Raw genomic sequence first — 25,249 nt, 5'->3', positions numbered from 1 at the left:
ACTCTACATGAACGGTTTATAACCTTTAGCTATATTTGCAACTTTGCTGATCTACAGTCTGCAGTGTTAAAGGGTTTGTTCACACACATGACATGATTTAAACACTAACCCTCCATGCTATCAGGTTCATTTGTCCAGGTTTTTCTGGCTCTGCTTCCATCTGAATACAGTAACTGTGGATAGTCCACAGAACACGCTGTCAACACTTTCATACGGACTATTTCTTCATGAGAAATTCATTCCCACTGGAAAATGCTCATCCAGTGTACAGAGTACTGTGGACCCAGCTCTGAGAGAGATGTTGAGACACATATCTCAAAACCTGCATGAAGAAATGTGAAACTATCGCCATGACTATAGCATTTATCTAATTATGTTTTAACCCTGTGTCCTCCAAAATTACGTTCCCATACAATAAGTGCACTCTCAAGGAAGTTTCCAGGGACCAAACGGTTGCAGATTGAATCGGTTTGAAACATGTGCAACAAGCAAAACTACATTGTGGTTTAGGAAACATAACTACTTGGTTAGGTTTAGTAAAAAACATCAGAATTACTCATGTTATGTTTAGGCAACAAACTTCTTGGTTTGAAGAGCAGCAGTCTCCTGGGATAAAGCCCTGTAGAATTTCACATTCATGATTCATGTAATCATTAGTAACATGAATCATTATGACGCGTGACTCGTTTGTCAATCAACCAATCTTTTTTCATAAACCTAATGAAGTGGTTTTGTTGCCTAAACTTTACTTCCTATGAAGAAGGAAGTTTATTTTGAAAAGACATTATGTATGAGGGAGCGTCACTGACGAGAGCGACGGTGACACTAGTATGAAGCTTTGGAGCACTGACCAAGCTGCATTATGTATGTATATATGTTGCCCCACATTGACTTCCAGTTTGAAATTAATTTGTGGAGAAAACGTAATTCACAAATATTTACAAAGACTAAACCAACTCCTCACTTGACTGTGTGCAGTATTGTTAATGATGGATAATTAAAACCACTGTTAAGGCTGCAAAGGCAAACAAGAGAGCCACGTCTATGTAAAAATAAATTTAATTTCATAGTAGATTACAACATGTAATGAAAAAGCAAACAAAGTAGTCTCCCACAAATATATGTCCTGTTGCACGCAACTTCACAACACCAGGTTAGGTGGACGGACTGGCCTGTCCTCCACAAGTCTGTTTGTGAGCCCAGCTTCCCAGAATCCTCTTGGTTTCATCTTAAAGGCCATGCAAACTTTGATGGGAGTATCTCACCCAATACGGTAAAAGAAAGGGCACCAAGATCATCTCTGTGTCTCATTGATCCTTGTTTCCAACACTCATGCTCATGCTTTGGTCATTTCACATGGGACTCAACAGTTCAGGGGATTGGTGTCTATTTCACTAATCCCCTGATCATGTTTGTCATTCAAATCAAAAGATCCTCCGCGACCATATAGCAGCTCTAATTCTCTCACTTTGACAATATTGCCCTATGACACAAGTTGGTGTGCTGGAAAGTGTGAGTCTGCTGGTAACAGATGGTTCTGGTGCCAATCCTCTGAGCTCATACAGGGTAAAAGTGACCAGTGAGCCAAACCACAAAGTCAGAGTCGTCCTCAAAGACTGAGATGCTTCCAGTCTCTTGGAATAGGAGGTGGAGGTTTCCCCGAAGTCTGCTCCGAGGAGCCGATCCAATCAGACGGTTTCATCGCCGGCTGATTTGTCTCCCACTGCTTCCGTGTGTTTTCACACAGTCACGTCTGTCTTTCACCTGCAAACGAAGAGGGAAATTACTGTCACTGTGTATAAGAAACATATGTTTAACCTAAACACTGTTGGGAAGTCCAGATCTCTTGATGCATATACAAACACAGTTCGGCACAGATAGATAAACTAAATGCCAACATGCAGCTCTTTCTACCCACACTGTGTCATATTACCTCCCTCAGTCAAACAGTAGGTGAAGTAAACTCAATAATATAGCTCATAGCTGTCATCCTTTAATTCTGTAATATAATATACACATTCATTCTGAGTGACAACACAAGATGTCACAGCAGAATCAATGGAATACATTCATATTGAAATTGTTCACATCCAGTCCAGTTTTGAGCTGCCCTTCTTCCTTCCATCTGACCCCATCCATATGTGAAACTTTTCTATCTCGTCTATCCACAAAGCTGAACTCACTAATTAAATTATATTTTCAGAAATATGATGATTTTACTGCATATTCGGCACACACATGATCCATCGTGTGTGTTTTGTTTTAATAATCCCAGCCTAAGTGTTGCTATAGGTAACGCACACTTGGACGGTGCAGAAATAACAGGCGGACGTATTATACAAGTTTGGAACCGCAGAGTAAAAAGCTCTGCATGATATTCTTATTATAAGCCGAATTAAACAACAGCTATACTTTGGGGGAAATACGAAATAAAACGTAGTAATATGTACCCCTTTCCGTTGGTTGCTGAGGCAGAAAGTGCAGATATTCCGGGGCTTTTTGCCTCGTCCGCCTGCCTTCACCTCCTTGTAGACGGCGCTCAGGCACGGCTGTCCGTCCTCCCTCCCGTCCCCGACCACCAGCACGTTGGCCAGGTGGGAGATGTAGCTGGACGCCAGACGCAGCGTCTCGATTTTGGACAGTTTCCTGTCCACCGGCTCCGTGGGGATGAGCGTCCGCAGCGCCGTGAAGGCCGTGTTGACGTTCTGGGTCCGGTGTCTCTCCCGGGCGTTAGCGGCGTTCCGGTGCGGCACCACGCCGTGGGAGTCCCCCATGCAGCTCTCCCCCGGAATCCCGCAGCAGCCGTAGCCCTGGTCGGTGCTGCCGTCGCTCTCGCTGCGGTTCCCCTCCTCGTCGTCCGACATCAAGGTCAGGTCAGCGGGGTAGGAGAAGGGATGCGTCGCCACCGGCCTCAGCATGGTGAACGCCATCATACTGTGTGTCTTAGTGTGTCCCGGGGGAGAGCCGGTCCCTCGCGCCCGAGCAGAACACCGCGCCGCGCGCACAAGTGTGTGTAAGTCCGGGTTCAGGCAGCGGCAGCTGGGTTCGACACTTCCCCATAGGACGGACAGTGTGGTGGTGGTGGTGGAGCAGGGAGGGCTCTTATAGCAGCTGAAGGGGACGGTGGGTGGGTGGGGCACATGTGCTGGCTCCGGCTCCCATCCTCCCAAATGTTGTGCTCCTAAAAGTGACAGCAGTGACAGAGGAGGACACCTCCACCAACATGGCTTCATGCGAGGGAGAGCAAAAACACGATGCATCTAAAAACGAGCACCTCAGGGTCAGAGCCCATTCTGACTCTTTTCTTATATGGACATTAATAGTGACCTGTTTGTGTTAGTAAACAATAATGACAGATTTTGTGGGTGGAGCCAACTGTTATCAGAAAGGAAAGAAAGTCTTTCATTCATGTAATTCATTTGTGTGACCAGACCCTAATATAGACTGACATTCATCTAAGAAGGTAATAAAGGGCAGAAATCAAAGGGTAATAATGGGGAAACACATTTAAAGAACATCGTTGCCATTGGCGCCCCATTCTCTTCACAGATGAGAGCAGGTTCACACTGAGCATTTTACTATTGATGCATTTGTTGTGTTTGTGTTTATTTATGTTTGTAATAATGTTTTGTAAGTTGTCCTTGGGTGTCTTGAAAGGTGTCAACAAATAAAATGTATTATTATTATTATTATTATTATTATTATTATTATTATTATTATTATTATGTGACAGGCGTGAAAGAGTCTGGAGAAACCACGGTGAACGTTATGCTGCCTGTAACATCACCCAGGAGGACCGGTGTGATGGTGGGTCAGTGATGGCAAGTCCTCCAGGTCATAGCCAACAGTACCCTGAGGTAGTTAGGTACCGGGATAAAATCCTCAAAGCGATTGTCAGACCTCTGGTGCAGTGGGTCCTGGGTTCCTCCTGGTGCAGTGGGTCCTGGGTTCCTCCTGGTGCAGTGGGTCCTGGGTTCCTCCTGGTGTAGTGGGTCCTGGTTCCTCCTGGTACAGTGGGTCCTGGGTTCCTCCTGGTGCAGTGGGTCCTGGGTTCCTCCTGGTGTAGTGGGTCCTGGTTCCTCCTGGTACAGTGGGCCCTGGGTTCCTCCTGGTGCAGTGGGCCCTGGGTTCCTCCTGGTGCAGTGGGTCCTGGGTTCCTCCTGGTGCAGTGGGCCCTGGTTCCTCCTGGTGTAGTGAGCCCTGGTTCCTCCTGGTGCAGTGGGTCCTGGGTTCCTCCTGGTGCAGTGGGTCCTGGTTCCTCCTGGTGTAGTGGGTCCTGGGTTCCTCCTGGTACAGTGGGTCCTGGGTTCCTCCTGGTGCAGTGGGTCCTGGTTCCTCCTGGTACAGTGGGTCATGGGTTCCTCCTGGTGTAGTGGGTCCTGGTTCCTCCTGGTGCAGTGGGCCCTGGTTCCTCCTGGTGCAGTGGGTCCTGGGTTCCTCCTGGTACAGTGGGTCCTGGGTTCCTCCTGGTGCAGTGGGCCCTGGTTCCTCCTGGTGTAGTGGGCCCTGGTTCCTCCTGGTGTAGTGGGCCCTGGTTCCTCCTGGTACAGTGGGTCCTGGGTTCCTCCTGGTGCAGTGGGCCCTGGTTCCTCCTGGTGCAGTGGGTCCTGGGTTCCTCCTGGTGCAGTGGGTCCTGGGTTCCTCCTGGTGCAGTGGGCCCTGGTTCCTCCTGGTGTAGTGGGCCCTGGTTCCTCCTGGTGTAGTGGGTCCTGGTTCCTCCTGGTGCAGTGGGTCCTGGTTCCTCCTGGTGCAGTGGGTCCTGGGTTCCTCCTGGTGTAGTGGGTCCTGGTTCCTCCTGGTGCAGTGGGCCCTGGTTCCTCCTGGTGCAGTGGGCCCTGGTTCCTCCTGGTGTAGTGGGCCCTGGTTCCTCCTGGTGCAGTGGGTCCTGGTTCCTCCTGGTGCAGTGGGCCCTGGTTCCTCCTGGTGCAGTGGGTCTCTGACCTAAATCCAATTGAGCACCTGGGACGCCACCACAGGCTGTCCAGGAGCTCACTAATGCCCTGATCCAGGTCTGGGAGGAGGAGATCCCCCAGGACCCCATCCACCGACTCATCAGGAGCCCAGACGTTGTCTGGAGTTCATACGGGAAGCGGGAGCCAAACAGACTACTGAGTCACATTATGAGTTGCCCTGATGAAATACAGTTAACTTGGATCAGACTGGGATTTCAATGAAAGATTTTGGTTTCTCTTCACCGTTGTTATGTTATTTTGTTCTCAATGAATTGAACAATGTCCATCAGTACGGCTCATCAAGATCTGAGAGAGCTGAGAGTATCTAAGATGCAGGACAAACAGACTTAAAATCACATGTGTCCCTGCTGTCATTGGCCTTTTAAATAACTAAACATGACAGTATGAACTATTATTTATGTTGTTCATATTATATTTATTATTGTATTGGTTCTGCTGGCTGCACTATAAATTGTCCCTCTGGGATAATAAATATAACGTGAACCTTGAACTTTTTACAAACTTTTTTCTTTATTTCTATTAATTTATTTAATTATTTCCTTAATTATCTTATTTATGAATTTCCTGTTACATTTTTATCTTATTTGCAATGTGCTGCACAGTATTCGGTGGTATTATGTCTCTTTTATAAGAGACAATAAGAGATGATTTTTTTAAAAGCAGTTTCCAAGATTAAACTGACAGACAACAGATCAAATATTTCAGTCGTTAATAGTGAGTGGTCTGCAGGTCTGTTTCTGTGTTTATTCAGCCTATGTAAAGGAACTCAATACGTCTCCCACCATTAGCTGTGAACCACCAGCCACTCTCTCTCCTATGAAGGATTTCGGTGTGATGTGGTAGTTCTCTCTTCATCACCATCATTTGGTTCAGAAGAATGCTTTTCTTCCCTCCGCTGTGTGCCAGACGTGGAAGTGTGCGCTGCCACATGACGCGAGACGACATCAGGCTTTTGTGACTTGTGGCCTTGCAGACATTTCATGCTGGTCAGTTTACTCTGATCTGAAATCACCTTTTCTGCACCATTTTCAGGCAACAATTGTCAAGTTGTGGTTGTGAATGTCTCATGCTTTTGCTGTCTCTGCGTGGAAGGACATTCAAATGACAACATTTCAAAAGTAATTCATCAAATGATCAGGTTGAGAAAGAAAAGTTCTTCTAGACTGCAAACACAGCATCGTCTTGAAAAGCACACGTTAAAATCATCTTTCCCTAAGCAGTATATGTGTATTCTAGATTATTTCTGAAAACACAGTGGGCCCCGGTGCTGGCTCCCATCCTCAGAGGGCCGACCCAGGGCTCTACAGTTGCCCCGTTCCAGTTTGCCTAATGGGTTAATTGCTGTGTGTAAATAAACACTCAGCAGATGCTGGAGGTGATCAAGCCTGAACTTTCTCTGCAGAAAGCCAGCAAATGGCTTCCAGATTGAGCGGTGCTGTCGGAGGGCTGAGAGGGCTGACTGCTGGAAAAGGGAGAGAGTGTCATCGGCGGGTCTGTTTTCACAAACACAACCCCTCGACACATCAAACCCGGCCCCCGGCCCCCAGCTCAGCTGCACCAACAACGCCGACCTGTGTGGAACCTGGTTCTACTCATAAAGCAGGACACCATGGTGTTTTACCACGCGCCGCCAGCCAGCAACACGACCCCGCTGCACTTTGTCCCCCCAACACCACCACACTTCACAGTTTGGAACCGTAAATACTTGAACCCCCCAGCCCCCCCCATCAGCTGGAAGGAATGCCATTAAATGCCTGTTGAGGTGATTAAAGTACTAATGAAGTGTGTGTCAGAGAAGATGTTGTTAGAATGAGAAGTTCCCACTGCCTTCACGCGATGCTTTGTTCAAGCTGATAACAACATCACGGGAGGAAGTTGCCAACAAATAAAATATTGCTATGTTAGTTGTAATCTTTAGATGCTCCTCCTGTCGTCACCCAATCAGGCATGGAGACCAAACATATCGAGGCGGTCTGTGGTCCCCCAGGGCTCTATGATAGAAACTCACAATATATTAGTCTTATTAGTTTGGTTTCCTGGTCTATCTGGGACTTGACAACATGTACAAAGCTGCAATAGTAGTGATTTCAGCCATGACAGATGAAACCTTGTCTCTACGTGGAGGTAAGCCCTCCTCGTCTCCACCACCTCTAACCAGGTGACACGGATAAACAAAGGATCCAGCGGTCAAACTCGGAACGTTAGGCGAAATTGTGTTTTACGTTTGGTGTTAATGTACCTTAGGAGAATACACTCTGAGCAATTTGACATCTAAAATAATTTTAATAGATGTATATTAGATGTCTATTTGTCGGTCTAGTTTATTCTGGGTTGAAAAATGAAAGTTTACTCCTTCAAATGAATCTTGGTCCATGTGAGAGTTAAAGCACAGAAGAGAGGTTGAAAACACGTCTAGTGCTCAGTTTTCTTATTCCTTAGGCACTATCTCTGAAACTATCGATTACTTTTGGAAAACTACACACTTACCACTTAAAGTGTAAGACCGGCGAAAATGGACCCCATAGTCCTTTTGCAATGAAAAAACATCAAATAAGCCATCCAGACATTTTCTTTTCAGTGGTCACCCATGTATCGAGAAAGCCTTGAAAGACGCTAACAGCCCCATAGCGCTAACACTGATTAGATTGGAGCGATGAGCCTAACGCACAACGGCATATTCTAACCATTAATATTGCTCAAAATAGCACCAAACCTCTTCAGTAGCATGATAAGGGTCCTTACACATAAAACCAACACCAACAACGTAGTTGGTTACACTTTAACCAACATGTCTTGCGTAAGCAAGCAATTATTGTGAAATTCTCCAAACTATCTTCAAAATGTTTTATTTTTTGCATTAATACAGTAACACACATCATAGAAATGAAAAACACTCGTGGATTTTCATTCTTCTGTGTGCAGGACAGAGAGGTTGGTCATACATGTAGTAAACACACATACACACTGGTATCCACCTGTGTAAAGGATGGATGAGTATTCAGAACATTAAACTACTATCATGATTAAAATGGTCTCCAGAAGTGCAGTAGGAGAAACCAAGGTTGTGTCCAGATCACACACTCACTCGTTCTCTCCTCCCTACTTGCTGCCCAGAGACTTCTATACACGACTCTATAGTGAGCTCATCGGCAAAATGGAAAACACTTTTGGACACTTCTCGGGTCGTTTTCTCTGTGCCGTTAGTTACGTCACTGCTGTCACATAATTAAAATGCGTCAGATCAATGGCAGCTGCTGGATCATCCGTGATAAATACCGACTTTGTTTAATGTAATAAAGATATGTTGTAAGCTATGCTGTTAAGTTGCCTGTTGTCTAAATGCTGTGAGTGTATTTAAGTCCCCTGGTAGGCAGTGATGCCGTGGAAGTGTCTGCTTTTACTGTGAAAGGCAAGAATAAAAGGAGCGGTAAACGCTGCCGTTGTCAACATGGAGGCCAAAAGCGTATTTTCCCAAATTAATAAATAAATTAAAAGTACTTGGTGACCATCTGTGTTATGATGCTCTACTACTGTTACTAATTTATCATTATTAATGACATCATTGATCTATCATTGTGTGTGATAATCAGTAGAAAACTGATACCTGAAGGCCACCGTGCTACCGCCAATCGCCTTCTGACTTCCATTTCTCTAAAAGTCGTGTTTTTATGGTAAGGATAGCGTCTGAGCGAGGCGAACAGCACTACCACGGTTTTGCCCTCAGCGACTCACATTACCGGAAAGGGAGGAGTGAGCGGAGGGGTGTAACTCTAACCTCACAGCTAGAGGCCACCAAATCCTGCACACTGCTCCTTTAAACAAAGCAAAAAAACATTTTTTGGCATCGTTGGATGAATTTATTTGAGTGATTGATACCTGATTTTTAATAAAAGTCTGATACAAGTAGCCAAGTCTCTAAAAGGATGCTAACGCCAGACAGTACGCTCCCCCTGCCATATCCCCCCTACTCAGTATGGAGTGAGGAGACGGGGAGCGTATGTCCCGTCAGTATTAACGGTCTGCTGGGAAAGACGCTGAGATAACTTGACTCATCGGAAACAGCTGCACTGAAGAGAAAAGGGTCTCCTCCTAACAGCCAGCTGCAAAAGGCCTTTTATGATTTATATGTGTGTGTGTGTGTGTGTGTGTGTGTGTGTGTGTGTGTGTGTGTGTGTGTGTGTGTGTGTGTTGGTGCTTTAGTAGATGAAGCATAGCAGAGCCTGACAGGAGACAGCATGGGTGGGGAAACATATAATCTTAGTGGCATGACGTTGAATGGTTTGGACTAGATTTGAATTAACATGAAAATGGCATCTACAGTATCTTTATTAAGAACTACTTTGTATTTTTTTTTATCTGCTGGCCATCAGAAGTTGCAAAAAGATGTCTGATTTTATAGAAGTCTATGAGAAAATGGTCCTACTTCTCTCTTGATGTATTACCTCAGTAAACATTGTAAACATGAGTTTATGGTCTCAGTCTCTAGTTTCAAGTCTTCTTCAATCCAGCATGATGTTCATTTAGTAAAGTATGGTGCATTTAGAGTCCAACAGACCAGAAAGCGGGGTATGATTTAGGGCGGGGCTACCTTACGATTGACAGGTCGCTTCCATGGCATCACTACCGTGACCTTTCAACCGCTGCTAACGCGCTACCAAAGCAGGTAGCTACTAAGACAACTTTAACACTTAGCTGTAAAGTTGACCTTAAATTATGAAGCTAACTTTGTGAACGGCTTCAGACCAGAATCCAGATGGATCCAGATCCAGTAAGTTGCTGCTCTGCTGCATGTGTTCATCAGATCCACTTGTCGAGATCCACCAGATCCACCTGTCGATCCTCCATAGTCCAAATATGGTCACTTCCTTCACTGGTTGCAAAATTCCAAGCTGCTGATGGCCAAAATGTCAAAGTTGAGGCTTCAAACCCATGATGGTCATGATGACTACATCCACTTCTTATTACAGTCTATGATTGTTAAGTAAGAGTAGGAGATCTGTGAGAAAGAAAAAGTCTGCTAGCCACTTTGTTAATTCATACAGTGTCTATCTTAGCCGTTGTGTGAAAACCTTAGTTTTGTAGATGACGTTACACTTGTCATCACATGTTTTGTTTTAGTAATGTTTATGTACTGAGGCTGAGGTGGAAAATATGCAGTTTGTTATATTATAGGCTGTTGGAGTTTGATTAAAAGCACTTTCTAAATAAAAAAGGACACCCTTCTGTTTTGTAAATGACGGTCCCATTGGGAGACAAATAAACGATAACGCAGGGTAAAGCACCCTTCCAGTGGACCACTATGGAACCTTATTTGGGAAAGAAATATATATACGTTAGCCAACAGCAAGAGAGGAATACGATGCATATATAAAGAATATTTGTAAAGTACAAACAAACTTCTCAACATGGAGACCACTAACCAAACTCTTCAGATTACTCCCCACCATGCTCGAAGTACCTTTGTTAGAGGGCGTGCCAAATTAGCGGCGGGGCAGATATTATTAAAATGTGTCACTTGATGACATCATCACTTTACGAAAGAAAAGGCAAGATTTCAATCGACTCTATTTGGGCTTTAAGTTTCTATACTCTGGAGACATTTTACATGCAAACAAACTCTAAACATAAAAAAGGGGAAAGCATAAAAGCATAATAGGTCCTCTTTAATATTCTTACACTTCTTGCACTCCATCTTTCTTCTGCTGCCAAACCGTGTACACACACTAACGTACGTCATCATTGTTTACAAACTGTCTTTCCATCAGTCCGGACGTCTTCTGTGATAAATGAGTTGGTGCTTCTCAAGCTACTGTAACCCCCAGTTCAGTAGCAACAGTATTATCTTTCGTTTGACCCTCAATGTGACCCCAAGATAAGACTCAGCCCTCATCTGCCCATCCTCCTCCTTCACCTCCTCCTGAACGCTGATCGTCTTTCACAGCCCCCGACAGTCTGAACAACCAGGACAGGTGTGGCCTTGTTTAATTAGATATTCAACAAATGACCTCGGCCACGTTTGCCTCTTGTCTCACCTCTCAACTTGACAAATCCTTCATTTGAAGCTGCCTTCTCATATGAGATGACATCACTGGTAGACATTGGTCCCCTGTTACAAATATGAAAACTTTTATGGGCGAATGTTTCTTGTATTACACTCTGAGCTAAAATAAACACCCCGAGACTACTTTATGGGACGGATATCTAAAAGAAGCAGGTGTTTCTTGATCCCGGGGCTGATGAACCAGTCTGTCATCATCTCCCCTGGGATCCCCAACCAGGCAGGACATCAAGTCAGCCTGCGATACAGGACGGCGTCTCACACGCAACGATTCTTCCCACCGCTGCCTTTAATGTCCACCAGGCTGGGCTTGAAGTTCCTCCAGCCCACGTCGGCGGCCTTCCTCCACAGCCACCTGGGACCTCTGGGCCGAGGCCTCTACGGGTCAACAGAGTTTATCGCGCCAGAGAAATCTACAAGTTGGCTGTAAAAGCTTGTCTGACCTGATGTAACAGACAAGGCTGGAGGTCTGATAAAGGAGGCTATAAAAAGACTCATCCGTTCTGGCCTTGAGGTCATTCTCCCTGCTCTGGACGCGGCGGTCATATCCTCCGTGTTGATTGGCAACCAGTGTTGACCTGCAGCGGTGCTCTGCTCCTTTTGTCTGCAGTGGAAGTTGTATGTTCGCCTACATGTACGGTAGAGGATGATTGCTTGTTTTTATGGCTGTATCCTTTTCAGTCTGGCCATAGGGGATAAAGGGGTCAAGGGAGCCACATTTTTCATTTTGTCATTTTGTCCTACTAAGGAAAGACTGGTCTGTGTTTATCTAAGGGCTGCAAAGTATCTTCATTGTTAATCTCTACATTTGTTTTTTATATTTTTAAGTCTTTACATACAGAGGAAAAAACCCTACTTCTCCACCCGCGCTGAAATCTTCATATTGCTCTTTTTTGCCAAAGTTTTACAGCAAGTAAAAAGTAAATGGAGAAAAGCAGTGAATCTTTACATTTGAGAAGCTGAATAGTGAAGGAGCATCTGTTTGACAAATGACTTAAAGGGGATTGATCGTGCTCATTTTCAGATTCATACTGGTATTTTGGGTTTCCACTAACATGTTTACATGCTTTAATCTTAAAAAAAACTCTTTGTGTTTCTCATTCTGTCTATCTGAATATACCTGTATTCATCCTCCGTTTCAAATGCTTCATTTTAGCGCCTGTCTCTTTAAGGTGCCCTCCTGTTCTGATTGGTCAGCGTTTTCCACCGTGTTCACCAGCTCATCTCCAACTACATCAGCTGTGTACAGTGGAGCTGCTTCACTGAAGATAGCTGCTGCTGCAACTAGAAACCAGCAGCGTTGGGCACTGAAGTGACATGTTACAGTGATGTGATTACACTTTTCAGTAAACAGTTGCATATGGGATTCTAACTTGAAATCTGGTGATTACATACAGTTAGTCATCTAAGTAACGCCGGTGGTCCGTGTCTCATTCCAACGCTGTTTCCTACAAAATTACGTTCCCATACAGCTCTCTCTGAGTGTGTGTGTGTGTGTGTGTGTGTGTGTGTGTGTGTGTGTGTGTGTGTGTGTGTGTGTGTGTGCACATGCATGCGTATGTACAGAGTATGAATATGTGTGTTGAATGGTTGCCATTGTTTCTGTAAATAGCCATCTCCATTCTGCGGTCTATTGAGACACATACTTGCATTTCCCACGAGGAGTTGGTGGCCGTTAGCCACCAAGGGCTCAGCCCCGTCTGGTCTGGACTAGCGGCCCAGTTCTCATGACACCTGACCCGAGAGCACTTCCTGTGGTCAGGCCGCTGCGCTGTGATGGACCGGGACCTGCTGGCCTGGCAGGGCTGGAGGAGTACAGGCTTTAGACCCTGCTGTGGAGCGGCTTAATGTGGCTGTTTTGATGTGTAGCCCTGACTGTACAAGCACTGGGGAGGTCAGATTTGGCCATGTAGTGTTTGTACAGTGGCCCCCTCTGCTGGTTAGGAGAAGCGCTGCAGACATTGACCTCAATACAGTCAGCACAGTACCACATACAGTAATGCTGAGTTTACAAGTTTCTGTGATTGCTAACACAAACAGTTCGATTTAAGCATCAAAGTCAAACCGTGCCTTTGACTAAGCTACCAAAAGCACAAACACATTTTCAGTTATCCACTTTGTTTGGAATTCTACACCTTCTTACAAAACAACTACGCATTGTTTCAGACACACGTCCATGATTGGTATCTCTTGCAATCATTGGGGAAGGTCAGGGTTTAAAAATCCACCGTTCCTTACGATGTTATTCATCATTGCACTGTAATTTAATTGTAATTATTATTGATTTATTTAGTTTACAGTGACAGTGTACTGATTGCTTTAATGATAATCTACATTTGTGTGTCATTGTAAATACATGCAATGACAAAAGAACAAGCATTGAAATGGTGCGTGCGCGTAATTTTTTCACAAAAGAAAACATTTTGAAAATGGATCTAAATTCTGCAACAAGTGGATAATCATAAATCCCTACCATAGCCAGCCAGCATAACAAACAGCATTTATTATTGATCTACTTCATGTGGTTTCTTTGTTAGTGAATGATGGTCACCCATATGCAACCACAATGTGTGTAACTAGTTGATGAGAACCATTAATTGGCTCTTTGAACTATGACAGGCCCTGGAGGCAACCTCAAAATTCTGATACAGTAAGTGAAGCCAAAGCCAAAGTGCCTTAAAGTTGCATTCTCTCTACTGGCCATCAGGGGGCAACTCCTTCAAAAAGAAGTCTGATTGATCATTTGTTATCTAAGTAAACATTGTAACCATGAGTTTATGGTCTCAATCTTTCAAGTCTTCAATCCAGCATGATGTTCATTTAGTAAATTATGGTGCATTAAGAGTCAAATAGACCATAAAGCAGTGTATGCTTTAGGGCGGGGCTACCTTATGATTGACAGGTCGTCATCACAGCCTCTTCGACTTTTCATTTTATTCAGTGAGTTACACATAATGAACAAGTCTCTTTTGCTAGCTAAAATTAGCGTCCCTCTTAATATCACAGTTGTTAGCTGCTGATGGTGCCTGGTCCTGCTGGGCCGAGCTCTTCCCCAGCTTCACCCTTTCGACCAAGTATTGTGACTTCTGACTACAACAGAACAAGATGGCGACAGCCACAATTCCAAAGTCTACCACTTTCTGATTTTTCTGCTGCATCTCTTGGGGTGCAGCTAGCTGGTGATTCCTCATAATTGTTGCCGCAATATCAGGCAAGAGCCTTTATTGGTAATTTCCCATCTAAACTGTAGAGCATCAATTACTTTCACACTGTTTCTCAGATGCTTCCTTTTCATGATTAACCAATCAAACAGCTCCTCCTGTACGCATGTTGAAGTGCCCTTGGGCAAGTCCTGACGTATCCCACCCTGCATGGTGGCCATCAGTGTGTGTGAATGAGAGGCATATTGTAAAGTGCTTTATCCAATATGATATAAAAAAAGGACCATAACAGTGTCATTGTCCATCGACAACATCGGTTGGCTAGCTTACATAAACCTCTACCATCTTTACCACAATGCTTTTTTCTTTAGATAGTTTGTTGGTTTACGTTTTGTCCATATTGGATAAACGTTATATGTATGTATCTAAAAATGTTTTTCAGAGTTAGTTAAAACTCACCCCGTCATTTATATCCTCCTTCTAGCTCAAATTCCAGTTAGAAATTCAGTTCTTGTAAGGAAATATTTCTCCAGGCGTAATGACATTCAGCCCAATGGCTGTCTTGGCGCTGTTGTGATTGACGGCTCAGAGGGAGGAACCAAAGTATAAAGAAGGCCAACGATTGGCTGAAAGTTAGACCTTATAGCTTATTCATACTGGGACTTGTTGGTAAGTTGTTCTCTGACCAGTATCTTCTTCTCTACATTGAACTGTGGATCGTAAACCAACGTTGAGTGTTTCTCATACTAACTTGTTTTTTCACTGCTTCCTGGTTACGAAGTCCAATTAGATCCAGCCAGAGAACTTTCGGTTCATTGTGCCGAGAGTGTCCTTGTTATTGAGGTTGACTTACGCTGAAATGATATTAGCGGCTAGCTCCAGTCTACGTACACTGGACAGCCAGCCATTAGACAAGTGAACCCAGAACCTGCTTCTAGCTTCGGACGCAGACGTGATTTGATATCAATGTGTTTTATTTACACACCGTTTCAACATGAATGGCTGCTTAAATGTTATATTCAGACATGAGGGATGAAGTTTTACTAATAATTTATTATCACTTTTATTGTCATCACCAAATTGATCAGACAGAGAACTATAGAGTGTCAGAATATATTTTGGCTTTTGTTTTTAACAAATCCAATACATGGCTTCTCATCAATCCATGTTAAATTCACAAATACGTCAACTAATAATAAATAAATAATCTTCAGAATTGGCAAATAAATAGTTAAATAAATTAATAAATACACAAATACATTTCTTAACAAATAAGATAAATTTGAGGTAAATTAAGAGCTAGTTTTCGAATATAAAATAATACTGGCATGTAAATTATTGCAATTCAATTTATAAAAAAACAATATAAAATATTGTATGTTTGTGAACAACACTGAGATTTGTATGAATTTTATACATAATTCCTGAATTATTTCAAGTGAGGTTATTGCTTATATCAAAAGGCAGGATTATGATGCATGCATGTGAGTAAGTCTGAGAAGCTTTTCTCTGACTTGTGGTATGAATTATTAAAAATTGTATAAATAGAAATGAGAGGAATATCTCCCATTCAGTCCTCCGAGCTGGAGTCGTCCTCTGGTTGGTGATCTTTGAAGCAGGCCGACTCGTAGTGCTTGTTCAGGTAGGACTTGAGTGCGAAGCTTTTGTGGCAGCGTTTGCAGGAGTAGTGCTTGAAGGCCGAATGCGTCTGCATGTGGGCTCGCAGGTTGGAGCGGTCGGCGAAGGCTTTGCCACAGTGGGCGCATGCAAATGGTTTCTCCCCAGTGTGGGACCTCATGTGGCCCTGCAGGAGCCAGGGTCGACTAAAGGCTTTGCCGCACACTGTGCACTCGTGCTTTAGGTCGTGGGTCAGCATGTGCATGGCCAGCGCCGGCATGGACACGTACACCTTGTGGCAGGTGGAACACTTCCTGGCCTGCTGGCTGTCCAAGCTGCGGTGAGTCTGCTTGTGTCTGCTCAGATTAGAAGATGTGGCATAAGACTTGCCACACTCGCCGCACACGTGGCGCCCTTGGGATTTCCCCTTGGTGGGGCTGCGGTCTGCCGAGCCGACGCCCTCGCTGCTGTCCGATTGGCTCCCTGCCTTGCGGGGACGCCTCTGGCTGGGCCTCCGGCAGGAGCGACCATCTGAGATGAGGAAGGCGTTGATGCCGCACGCCTCCAACTCGGGACCGCTATCTGAATCGACCGTGCCGCTGGAGACGGGGCTGTCGGGATGCTCCATGTCGTGGTCGGAGAACTCTTCCCCGCCGCTGCCACCTGGGGAGTACAGGGGCACCGAGGAGAGCCCGGCCTGCTCATGACCCGGCTCCTTTGTGCTCTGCAACACTGAGGGGATGATGTAATCATGGATGTAGCCTGGGAAAGGAAGAACACAATAAATAAAGAGATGGAAAATATGTTTGTTTGTTGGAACATCTTCATAACCTCTGATGAAAAGTGCCCTCTCACCCAAACCTCTAATCAATACGAATCCTATACAGGAAGCTATTTGTAAGTGCCAGGTTCAGCAAGCTGTGGGAATGAAATATTAATGAGTCTTTGGGTGCACAGTTCTGCCCCCAATCAATACAGCCACTGGCTCCAACAAGTGCTATCATAGGGGGAAAAGGTGCATTGTGGCTGAATATGAGTCAAACATTATGTGCTGACACTGACAAAACAGTCAGGAGAGCAATAGTTTGGCTGCTGATCGATCCACCTGTCGCCGCCACCGCCTAGCAGGCAGCAGCAGTGGCAGCAGCACGTCTAAATCTTTGAGGGGGGGGGGGGGGAGCAAAACAGAGCGTCTCAGCAGTGAAATCCCCTCAATCACTAAATCATTTTAATCAGATCATTCCCCATCTGTGGCGTTTTTGAGAGTGTTCATGAGAATGGCGAGGGAGAGATTGAGTGACAGGTGGGGGACTGTGATTTGGCAAAGAGGGAAGGGAGGGCTGCTGGGTAGGGTGTGTGTTTGGGGGGGCTGATCTTGACAGCAGTCAATGGTATATTGACCACCCCCCCCCAAACCCACCCCCCACACACACACACACACACACACACACACACTGGAACACAAAGGGAAGCAGACAGCTGGCATCCTAAATCTGGGGGACAAATGATTCAACTCGAACACAAGATCTGTGATGCTGCTGGTGTGTGTGTGTGTGTGTGTGTGTGTGTGTGTGTGTGTGTGCATGCGTGCACCCTCAAAGCACACATTTCTTTGGATGTTTCTCAAAGCCAAACACACACACACATACACACACACACACACACACACACACACACACGCAAGATTGTTTGCATTGCAGTTGTTGTTCTGTAGAAATTCCTCGGATGAAAATCCACTGCACTGCTCATGTTGCACTTTATTGAATTACCTGCAGCACTCTCTATTTTCCAGTCAATACCCATCTTCTAAAAACCCTGTTCCATCACCTCTCGCCGCTCCACATATGGATTGTGTTGCTGCAATCCTACTCCCTGTGGCTATCTAACATCCTGCAGGATCAGATGGAGAGATGAACGAGGAAGACGGGGGGGGGGGGGGGGGGGGGGATGATGAGAGGAGAGACTCAAGGGCAACTGCACCATCTAAGGACAACACAGTCCCATGTGGCTATCTGCTTTCTCCTGAGCATTTTCCCCCTTTCTTTCTAGTTGGATCTTGCATTAGATTTTGTGCCTAATGTGCGTGTGCACGTATATCTCATCATTCATGTACACAATAGTATTAAAGCTGAAGGCTGCTGTGTGATCTGGTTTGAGTATTAAGCAGATTGAGCCGGCGTGACCTGAATACTATTTAGCCTCCACCGAGTTAGAAAACAAAAGTCCTGAGGCATACGGAAGGGGGCGAGCGATGCATGTGGGGGTTTTTTTTAGGGGGGTGGGGGGATTTCCAACAGTGATTAAGTAGCAGAGACAACAACATAAACAGCGCTGCTTGTTTCTCTGTTTTTAGATAGCTAATCTATCTCCTGCTACTGCAGGAGACACAACAAGTTGAAAACACAACTCACCGTTTTCACTCAAATGCACCGCCAAGTTGGTGGCTGACTCTGTGATGGCATGTGTCACAGTGTAGGAGTCGTCCCAGTGCTGCTGGTAGTAGCTGGAGGAGGAGAAATCGTGGACCTTCGGCTGCTTCACCAAAAAGGAACGTGGCATTTTCTTTCCCTGATTTAAAGAAAAAAATGAACTGATGCTAGAGCCTCATAGAAAAACAGGCTGGTGATTTAAAAAAAAAAAAAAAGTGCTGAGCTTCCAGGCGGCCTTCTTGAACAGGCCAAACAATAGAGGATTGGGAAAAAATCTATCTGTCCTGGACAAAAAGGTTAAAAGCCAGAGGGAAAGAGAAAATAGTCAAAGCAGCAGGCAGAAGAGAGAGAGAGAAAGAGAGAGAGACAGAGAGAGAGAGAGAGAGAGAGGAAGCAGAGGACGAGGAGGATGGATGGAGGAGAGGCAGACAGAAAGTGGCGAAGGAGAAACAGAGAGACAGAGAGAGAGAGAGAGAAAGAGAGAGAGAGAGAGAGGAAGCAGAGGACGAGGAGGATGGATGGAGGAGAGGCAGACAGAAAGTGGCGAAGGAGAAACAGAGAGACAGAGAGAGAGAGAGAGAAAGAGAGAGAGAGAGAGAGAGAGAGAGATGGCTGGACTAGCTGAGCTCAGCACTACTGCAGCCTTTTATATGTGGGGCACAAGCCCCAAAGATCAGGTGGTGCTTTGGAAGAGGGAGCTGCTTAGCATTAATCCATCAAACATCCCCGGGGACACACATCAAATTACCACGAGCCGTCTGTGCTTCTCCTCACACACACACACACACACACACACACACACACACACACACACACACACACACACACACACAGCAGTCAACTAACCCTCCTCCTCCTCCTCGTCCTCCTCCTGCTTCCACATCCTCCTCCTTTCACCCCTCCGTCTCCCCTCTCCCAGGGAAGGAGAGCAGACAATAGTGGTGCAGAAGCACGTGGGTGACACTACACACAACATCTTGTCCTCCATTGTCTTTCAATGAAGTAGCTAACACAATTTACGCTGCCCCAAATACACACACACACACACACACACACACACACACCACCACCTCGGATTTTTCATCATCATCCAGCTCGTTATAGAGACGTTAACCTGCAGGAAACCATCGTGTTGGTATGTCGTTCACGTTACGGACTGGGTTTGAATTTAGGTCAGAGTCACTATTTACTTATACATGCACATACATTCAGATCTCGTCATGTGTCTCTCAGAACTTTAATGGTATCAACGTGTCAAAAATAAATATCTTAGTTTTGTTATTATTATTATTATTATTATTATTATTATTATTATTATTATTATTATTATTATTATTATTATTATTATTATTATTATTTGTTTAAAACCAGCTCCAGGTATGTATCAATAATAATAATAATAGTACATGTTATACATAAGACACAACTTAAATAATCTTTCATACCGACTGAGAATGTTTGATAATAATGTGATTTATTTTTAAAATGTGATAACATTTGAGAGGCTTTTTTTGCAGAAGTGTAACAATATCAGATTTTTATCAGATCATCGCGCCTAATATCACATTATCGTCTTAATGCTATCGGCTAAATTTGCTTATTGTGCGTATTTTGTCTTTTTTTTCAAAATAAATTTTACTCCAAATATGAGTGTCGGGAGGTGGAGAGAGAGTCTGTAACCATAGCACATTATTATATGTGTATCATTAATATGATATCAATATTTCATGTTTAAATATCACAGTTCATCATAAATACCAGAATATCCAAATTACTTTACATTTTTATTTTTCATGTCATTTGTTTGTGCAAATCAGAGAACCTCGTCTCATGAATTCAAGAATCTTCACAATTACATGGAAAATATTCTCCATTTCATTTTTCTTTCTAACAGTTAAACGTATCACATTGTTTGTTTAGAGTCAACACTTATTCTCATGGCTTTGTGAATTGATATTGTTTATAGATTGATAGTGCATGACAGATGGCAGTGTTACAGATATGCCACAGAAGAACGGATGTGTAATTCTAATAAAACATTGTTAACATGACTTTTTCAGCCAGCAGGTTTAACATTTCTATTTTTCACTTCCATCCACTTCGTCTCCGTGTCCCTGGCAGGTTTATGTTTCTCTGAAGACCCCTCAGTCCTCCATATAGCCATATAGCCCTCATGTGGGTAAAAAAGGCCCCCACAGTGACTTCCGGTCCGTCAGCTCTGACACACTGACCTCCGGGTGCCTGCAGGGTCACCGGGTCAAATTCTGGTTGGCCAGAGGGACGACAGCAGTTTATCCGCAGCCTGGACAGCTCGCCCACAGATGGCTCTGCAAGGTCCAGTTCAGAATGACTGGATCATAAAAAATGTAATATAATCTCACAGACAGATGTCGAGGTTTTCATTTCGTACATGTCGACTGAAGAGAATTCATCTCTGGCCTGGTCTACTGTGAATGATGATCAGAGTTGCTGCCCAAAAATGTTCAACAATCTAAAAGTATGGAACATGCAATATTATTTATTTGCCTTCCTGTCAATAGATGTGTCCTATAACAAGGCTTGTGTGTGCATCCAAAGCCTGAAACACCTTCCATCAATGAGCCATGAACACACACACTGTAGTTTATTTTCACTCAATTACTGATTGATATTTTAATCCCTGGGGGGGGGGGGGGGTGAAATAATAAAAAAAAAAATTCATCCAAATTAAGTTGTTTATTACAAAACAATCCCAGTCTCCAGGAAAAAAACATTTTTGCAAATCACAGATATGTTGAATGTGGTCGTTTTTGCATTCTGTCAGAGCAAGAGACATAATACAAGTATAAAAACTCCACGAATACCTAAGGTGTAATAACAACGACAAACGTTGACTTTACACTTGGTAGATAACAACACATACTGTAAGTTAGTCCGCTAAGGGCCGTTGTTTATTGGCGGACGTTCCGTTGTTCCGTTAAGTGTTTCCGTTACGTATCCGATACGGTGTTCTGAGTTGTTGCATTGCGTTGTTTTGCATTATGTTGTTACATTATGTTGTGACATTACATTATTATGTTACATTGTTATGTTTTTGTTGTGCTACGTTGTTGGTTGAACTACGTTGTTATGCTACGTTGTTATGCTACGTTGTTACACTACGTTGTTACGCTACGTTGTTACGCTACGATGTTACGCTACGATGTTACGCTACGATGTTACGCTACGATGTTACGCTACGATGTTACGCTAAGATGTTACGCTAAGATGTTACGATACAATGTTACGCTACAATGTTACGCTACGTTGTTACGCTACGTTGTTACGCTACGTTCTTATGCCACTTTGTATGCTACGTTGTATGCTAAGCATTTACACTGTGTTGTTAAGCTACGTTGCTACATTACCTTGATGCATTATTGTTTTAACCCATGCCACGATCATTTTCTAAACAAATCATTTTGCTGTCGAGACCTAACCGACTGTTTCACTACGCTGACCATGTGGTGTACGTTGTGCCTTTCTCCTAGTGAGACGCAAGGTTGATATGAAATTATGTATAATTTGTTCTAGAATGTCAACATTCAACATATCCTCTGGTTTGCAGAAACAATAACATGCTTGGTTTTGGTCTTTTCTGGAGATGTTTTAAGACTTACAAAATTGTATTTTTTTTTTGTACATTTAAAAAAAAAAAAGTCAGTGGAGTAAAGACATTTGATGCTCTTTCCATGTGTGCTTCACTCTTACATTCAAAGGTGAATTTGTGATTTGTGCAGTGATGTCATCGATGAGCAAATTTAGCAGCGCAGGGAGATTTCCCAGAGGAGCAGTATGATATCATCAAACAAAGCACGGGCTAACAGGGAAAAATCATTAAGGCATATTTTGACACAAAACTGACTGATTTTTGTAATAATGTTTGGCTCAAAGTCACAAAGAGGAATCACACATCCAGAAATGGAGTATTTCTGGCCAATGCTGTCCTTGTGAACGTGATACTGACTGCTGAGTCTGATTAAATGCATGTTAAGTAGCGTTGCACCCAGAGACTGTCTGTCTGCGCCTGTTGAGCTGCGATAAGTGAGATAATTTGTGTTAATCACATCCAGTCATTAGAGAGCCATCTGAAAAACAAACGCAGGTCCTTTTCAGTGAGGCATCTTTTCACCACCTCCACAAAAATCTCCCACTCCGCCGTCTAACAATGAGGCAGCTGCGCGCCACTGAATGAGAGTGATTGTCTCTTTTCTTTTAATCTTCACCCAGCGAGTGAGAAAAAGGAGAATTTCCCCTCTTCACTCTGCATGTTTTTCCAAGGGTTGATTGTGGTTCGCTGCTGAGAGTGATTTGTGATTTATGTTTCAACACATTTCATACTTTTTTTTCCTCCTTTGAAACCGACCAGCTTTGTGCAGAACGCTCCACTGAGATTTGTCCCGCACACATCTCCGCAGAAGCAAATCACAAAACACCTCCAGTCAATTTGGAAGTGACTGGTTAAAGTCTCGCACCATCGGCCACGTCCGCACCATGTCACCTCGAGTGGAGGGGGGGAGGAGAGGTCAGTGGAAGGAGATGAGGAAAAGAGTGCCAGCCGTCAGGTGAACTGACTGACGGCGATGGAGTAAGGGATGCTGATGAGGGGGATGCCACTGAAGGGGGGAGAAGGCGTTGTACAACTGCATTTTAATCTAGTCAGACCTCAATCCTGATAAAAGGAATCTGTCCATCTCTCTTCTTTCAATTCGGGGGGTCATCAATCACACGAGTCACTGGCCTCTGCTCCGGTGGACGTCGGAGTCTCGGGGGAGCAGCTGAGCCAGAGCTGCAGATGCTGCCCAAAATGGAAAACCCACAGTTATGGAGAAGGAATCCGGTGCATAGAGAGGATGATGACATACATGACGGCAGGACGCAATCAGGTGGATAGGAAAACAACAGGTGTGATATTATTTACTACAAATATAATCGAAATAATAAATCACCAATTTAGGAAATACTCTGCACATGTTCCAAGACTGAGATGAGCGGATTAATACTCTACTCTATGTACTAACCCTATCCTCAGGATTCAGGGTGTAGCCTAACCCCTCACAGCATACGTCACCAACACAGCTGTTACCTTGTCTTGCTAGCTAGCGAGCTCATTTAGCTACGTTCCATCACTCTGATGTGTTTTATCCAGCGACTCTATTTTATCAGCAGGAAGAGAAAGAAGGAGACAGACCTGTTGTTATAGTAACGTTACATCCTGGTACCCAACACACAGAGAGACCTGTTGTTATAGTAACGTTACATCCTGGTACCCAACACACAGAGAGACCTGTTGTTATAGTAACGTTACATCCTGGTACCCAACACACAGAGAGACCTGTTGTTATAGTAACGTTACATCCTGGTACCCAACACACAGAGAGACCTGTTGTTATAGTAACGTTACATCCTGGTACCGAACACACAGAGAGACCTGTTGTTATAGTAACCTTACATCCTGGTACCAACACACAGAGAGACCTGTTGTTATAGTAACATTACATCCTGGTACCCAACACACGGAGAGACCTGTTGTTATAGTAACGTTACATCCTGGTCCCCAACACACAGAGAGACCTGTTGTTATAGTAACGTTACATCCTGGTACCCAACACACAGAGAGACCTGTTGTTATAGTAACCTTACATCCTGGTACCCAACACACAGAGAGACCTGTTGTTATAGTAACGTTACATCCTGGTACCCAACACACAGAGAGACCTGTTGTTATAGTAACGTTACATCCTGGTACCCAACACACAGAGAGACCTGTTGTTATAGTAACATTACATCCTGGTACCCAACACACAGAGAGACCTGTTGTTATAGTAACGTTACATCCTGGTACTGAACACACAGAGAGACCTGTTGTTATAGTAACGTTACATCCTGGTACCCAACACACAGAGAGACCTGTTGTTATAGTAACGTTACATCCTGGTACCCAACACACAGAGAGACCTGTTGTTATAGTAACATTACATCCTGGTACCCAACACACAGAGAGACCTGTTGTTATAGTAACGTTACATCCTGGTACCTAACACACAGAGAGACCTGTTGTTATAGTAACATTACATCCTGGTACCCAACACACAGAGAGACCTGTTGTGATAGTAACGTTACATCCTGGTACCCAACACACAGAGAGACCTGTTGTTATAGTAACGTTACATCCTGGTACTGAACACACAGAGAGACCTGTTGTTATAGTAACGTTACATCCTGGTACCCAACACACAGAGAGACCTGTTGTTATAGTAACGTTACATCCTGGTACTGAACACACAGAGAGACCTGTTGTTATAGTAACGTTACATCCTGGTACTGAACACACAGAGAGACCTGTTGTTATAGTAACGTTACATCCTGGTACCCAACACACAGAGAGACCTGTTGTTATAGTAACGTTACATCCTGGTACTGAACACACAGAGAGACCTGTTGTTATAGTAACGTTACATCCTGGTACTGAACACACAGACATCGTAGCTTCAGAGAGAGACGTGACTTACTTGATGTAACAGTTATACTACGAAATTCAACTTTCTTGACCTGAATTATTTTTTAAACATCATATGTGTAATTCAGGGTACAATTCATGGTGAACACAGGAAGGGGCGGGACTTCACCTCTCTATGGAGCACAATGGCATTGAATCTACTGCTCATTAAAAATCTGTCAGATCTTACTGCCAATGCAGTTCATGTAGGGAGTATTTCTTTGGTGGAGGAAAGTGAGAGATATTGTCGGGGGGTATTTGCACTTTGTGACACACGTCCTCTTTCCTGTTTACGTCCAGCTCTGTGTGTTGGACACAAACCAACTAGACAACAGTTTGTCAAGCTGGAGTAGTGATACATGGCCAAAAGAAAAGAAGAAGAAACACAACTACTTTTAATACTCAAGTCTTTGAGATCAACAGGTTTTAGGATATGAACAAACCAACCTCTTCAAGAAGGAGGTTGAAGAACTGAATGAGGGAAACACTGTATG

General features: G+C 44.1%; 2 protein-coding genes across 2 annotated transcripts; both read right to left on the bottom strand.

Moving 5' to 3' along the window:
* Positions 1-1,043: 1,043 nt before the first annotated feature.
* On the bottom strand, positions 1,044-3,057 carry LOC311032389 (transcription factor 15-like). Its single transcript, XM_084039141.1, has 2 exons — positions 2,451-3,057; positions 1,044-1,764 (listed from the first exon to the last, which is right to left on the bottom strand). The coding sequence occupies exons 1-2, from the start codon at positions 2,931-2,933 to the stop codon at positions 1,699-1,701; spliced, it is 549 nt and encodes a 182-aa protein (XP_083895267.1). The 5' UTR covers positions 2,934-3,057; the 3' UTR covers positions 1,044-1,698.
* A 12,143-nt stretch (positions 3,058-15,200) lies between these two features.
* LOC311023297 (transcriptional repressor scratch 2-like) lies at positions 15,201-18,645 on the bottom strand. Its single transcript, XM_084025041.1, has 2 exons — positions 18,221-18,645; positions 15,201-16,571 (listed from the first exon to the last, which is right to left on the bottom strand). Exons 1-2 carry the CDS (start codon positions 18,366-18,368, stop codon positions 15,763-15,765), a joined length of 957 nt encoding a protein of 318 aa, XP_083881167.1. The 5' UTR covers positions 18,369-18,645; the 3' UTR covers positions 15,201-15,762.
* Between the last annotated feature and the right edge of the window lie 6,604 nt (positions 18,646-25,249).

This window comes from Eutrigla gurnardus, assembly GCF_963514095.1.
Source record: "Eutrigla gurnardus genome assembly, chromosome: 2".
NCBI classification, from domain to species: Eukaryota; Metazoa; Chordata; class Actinopteri; order Perciformes; family Triglidae; genus Eutrigla; species Eutrigla gurnardus.
This window is presented reverse-complemented; position numbering and strand designations above follow the sequence as displayed.

Bases quoted from the DNA above. Each gene is read 5' to 3' on its own strand.
- LOC311032389 (XM_084039141.1), bottom strand. From the start codon at position 2,933: ATGATGGCGTTCACCATGCTGAGGCCGGTGGCGACGCATCCCTTCTCC. The intron at 1,765-2,450 runs GTACATATTACT...CTTCGTTTGCAG, and splicing joins TCAGCAACCAACGGAAAGGG to GTGAAAGACAGACGTGACTG.
- LOC311023297 (XM_084025041.1), bottom strand. From the start codon at position 18,368: ATGCCACGTTCCTTTTTGGTGAAGCAGCCGAAGGTCCACGATTTCTCC. The intron at 16,572-18,220 runs GTGAGTTGTGTT...TTCCTTTCCCAG, and splicing joins GGTGCATTTGAGTGAAAACG to GCTACATCCATGATTACATC.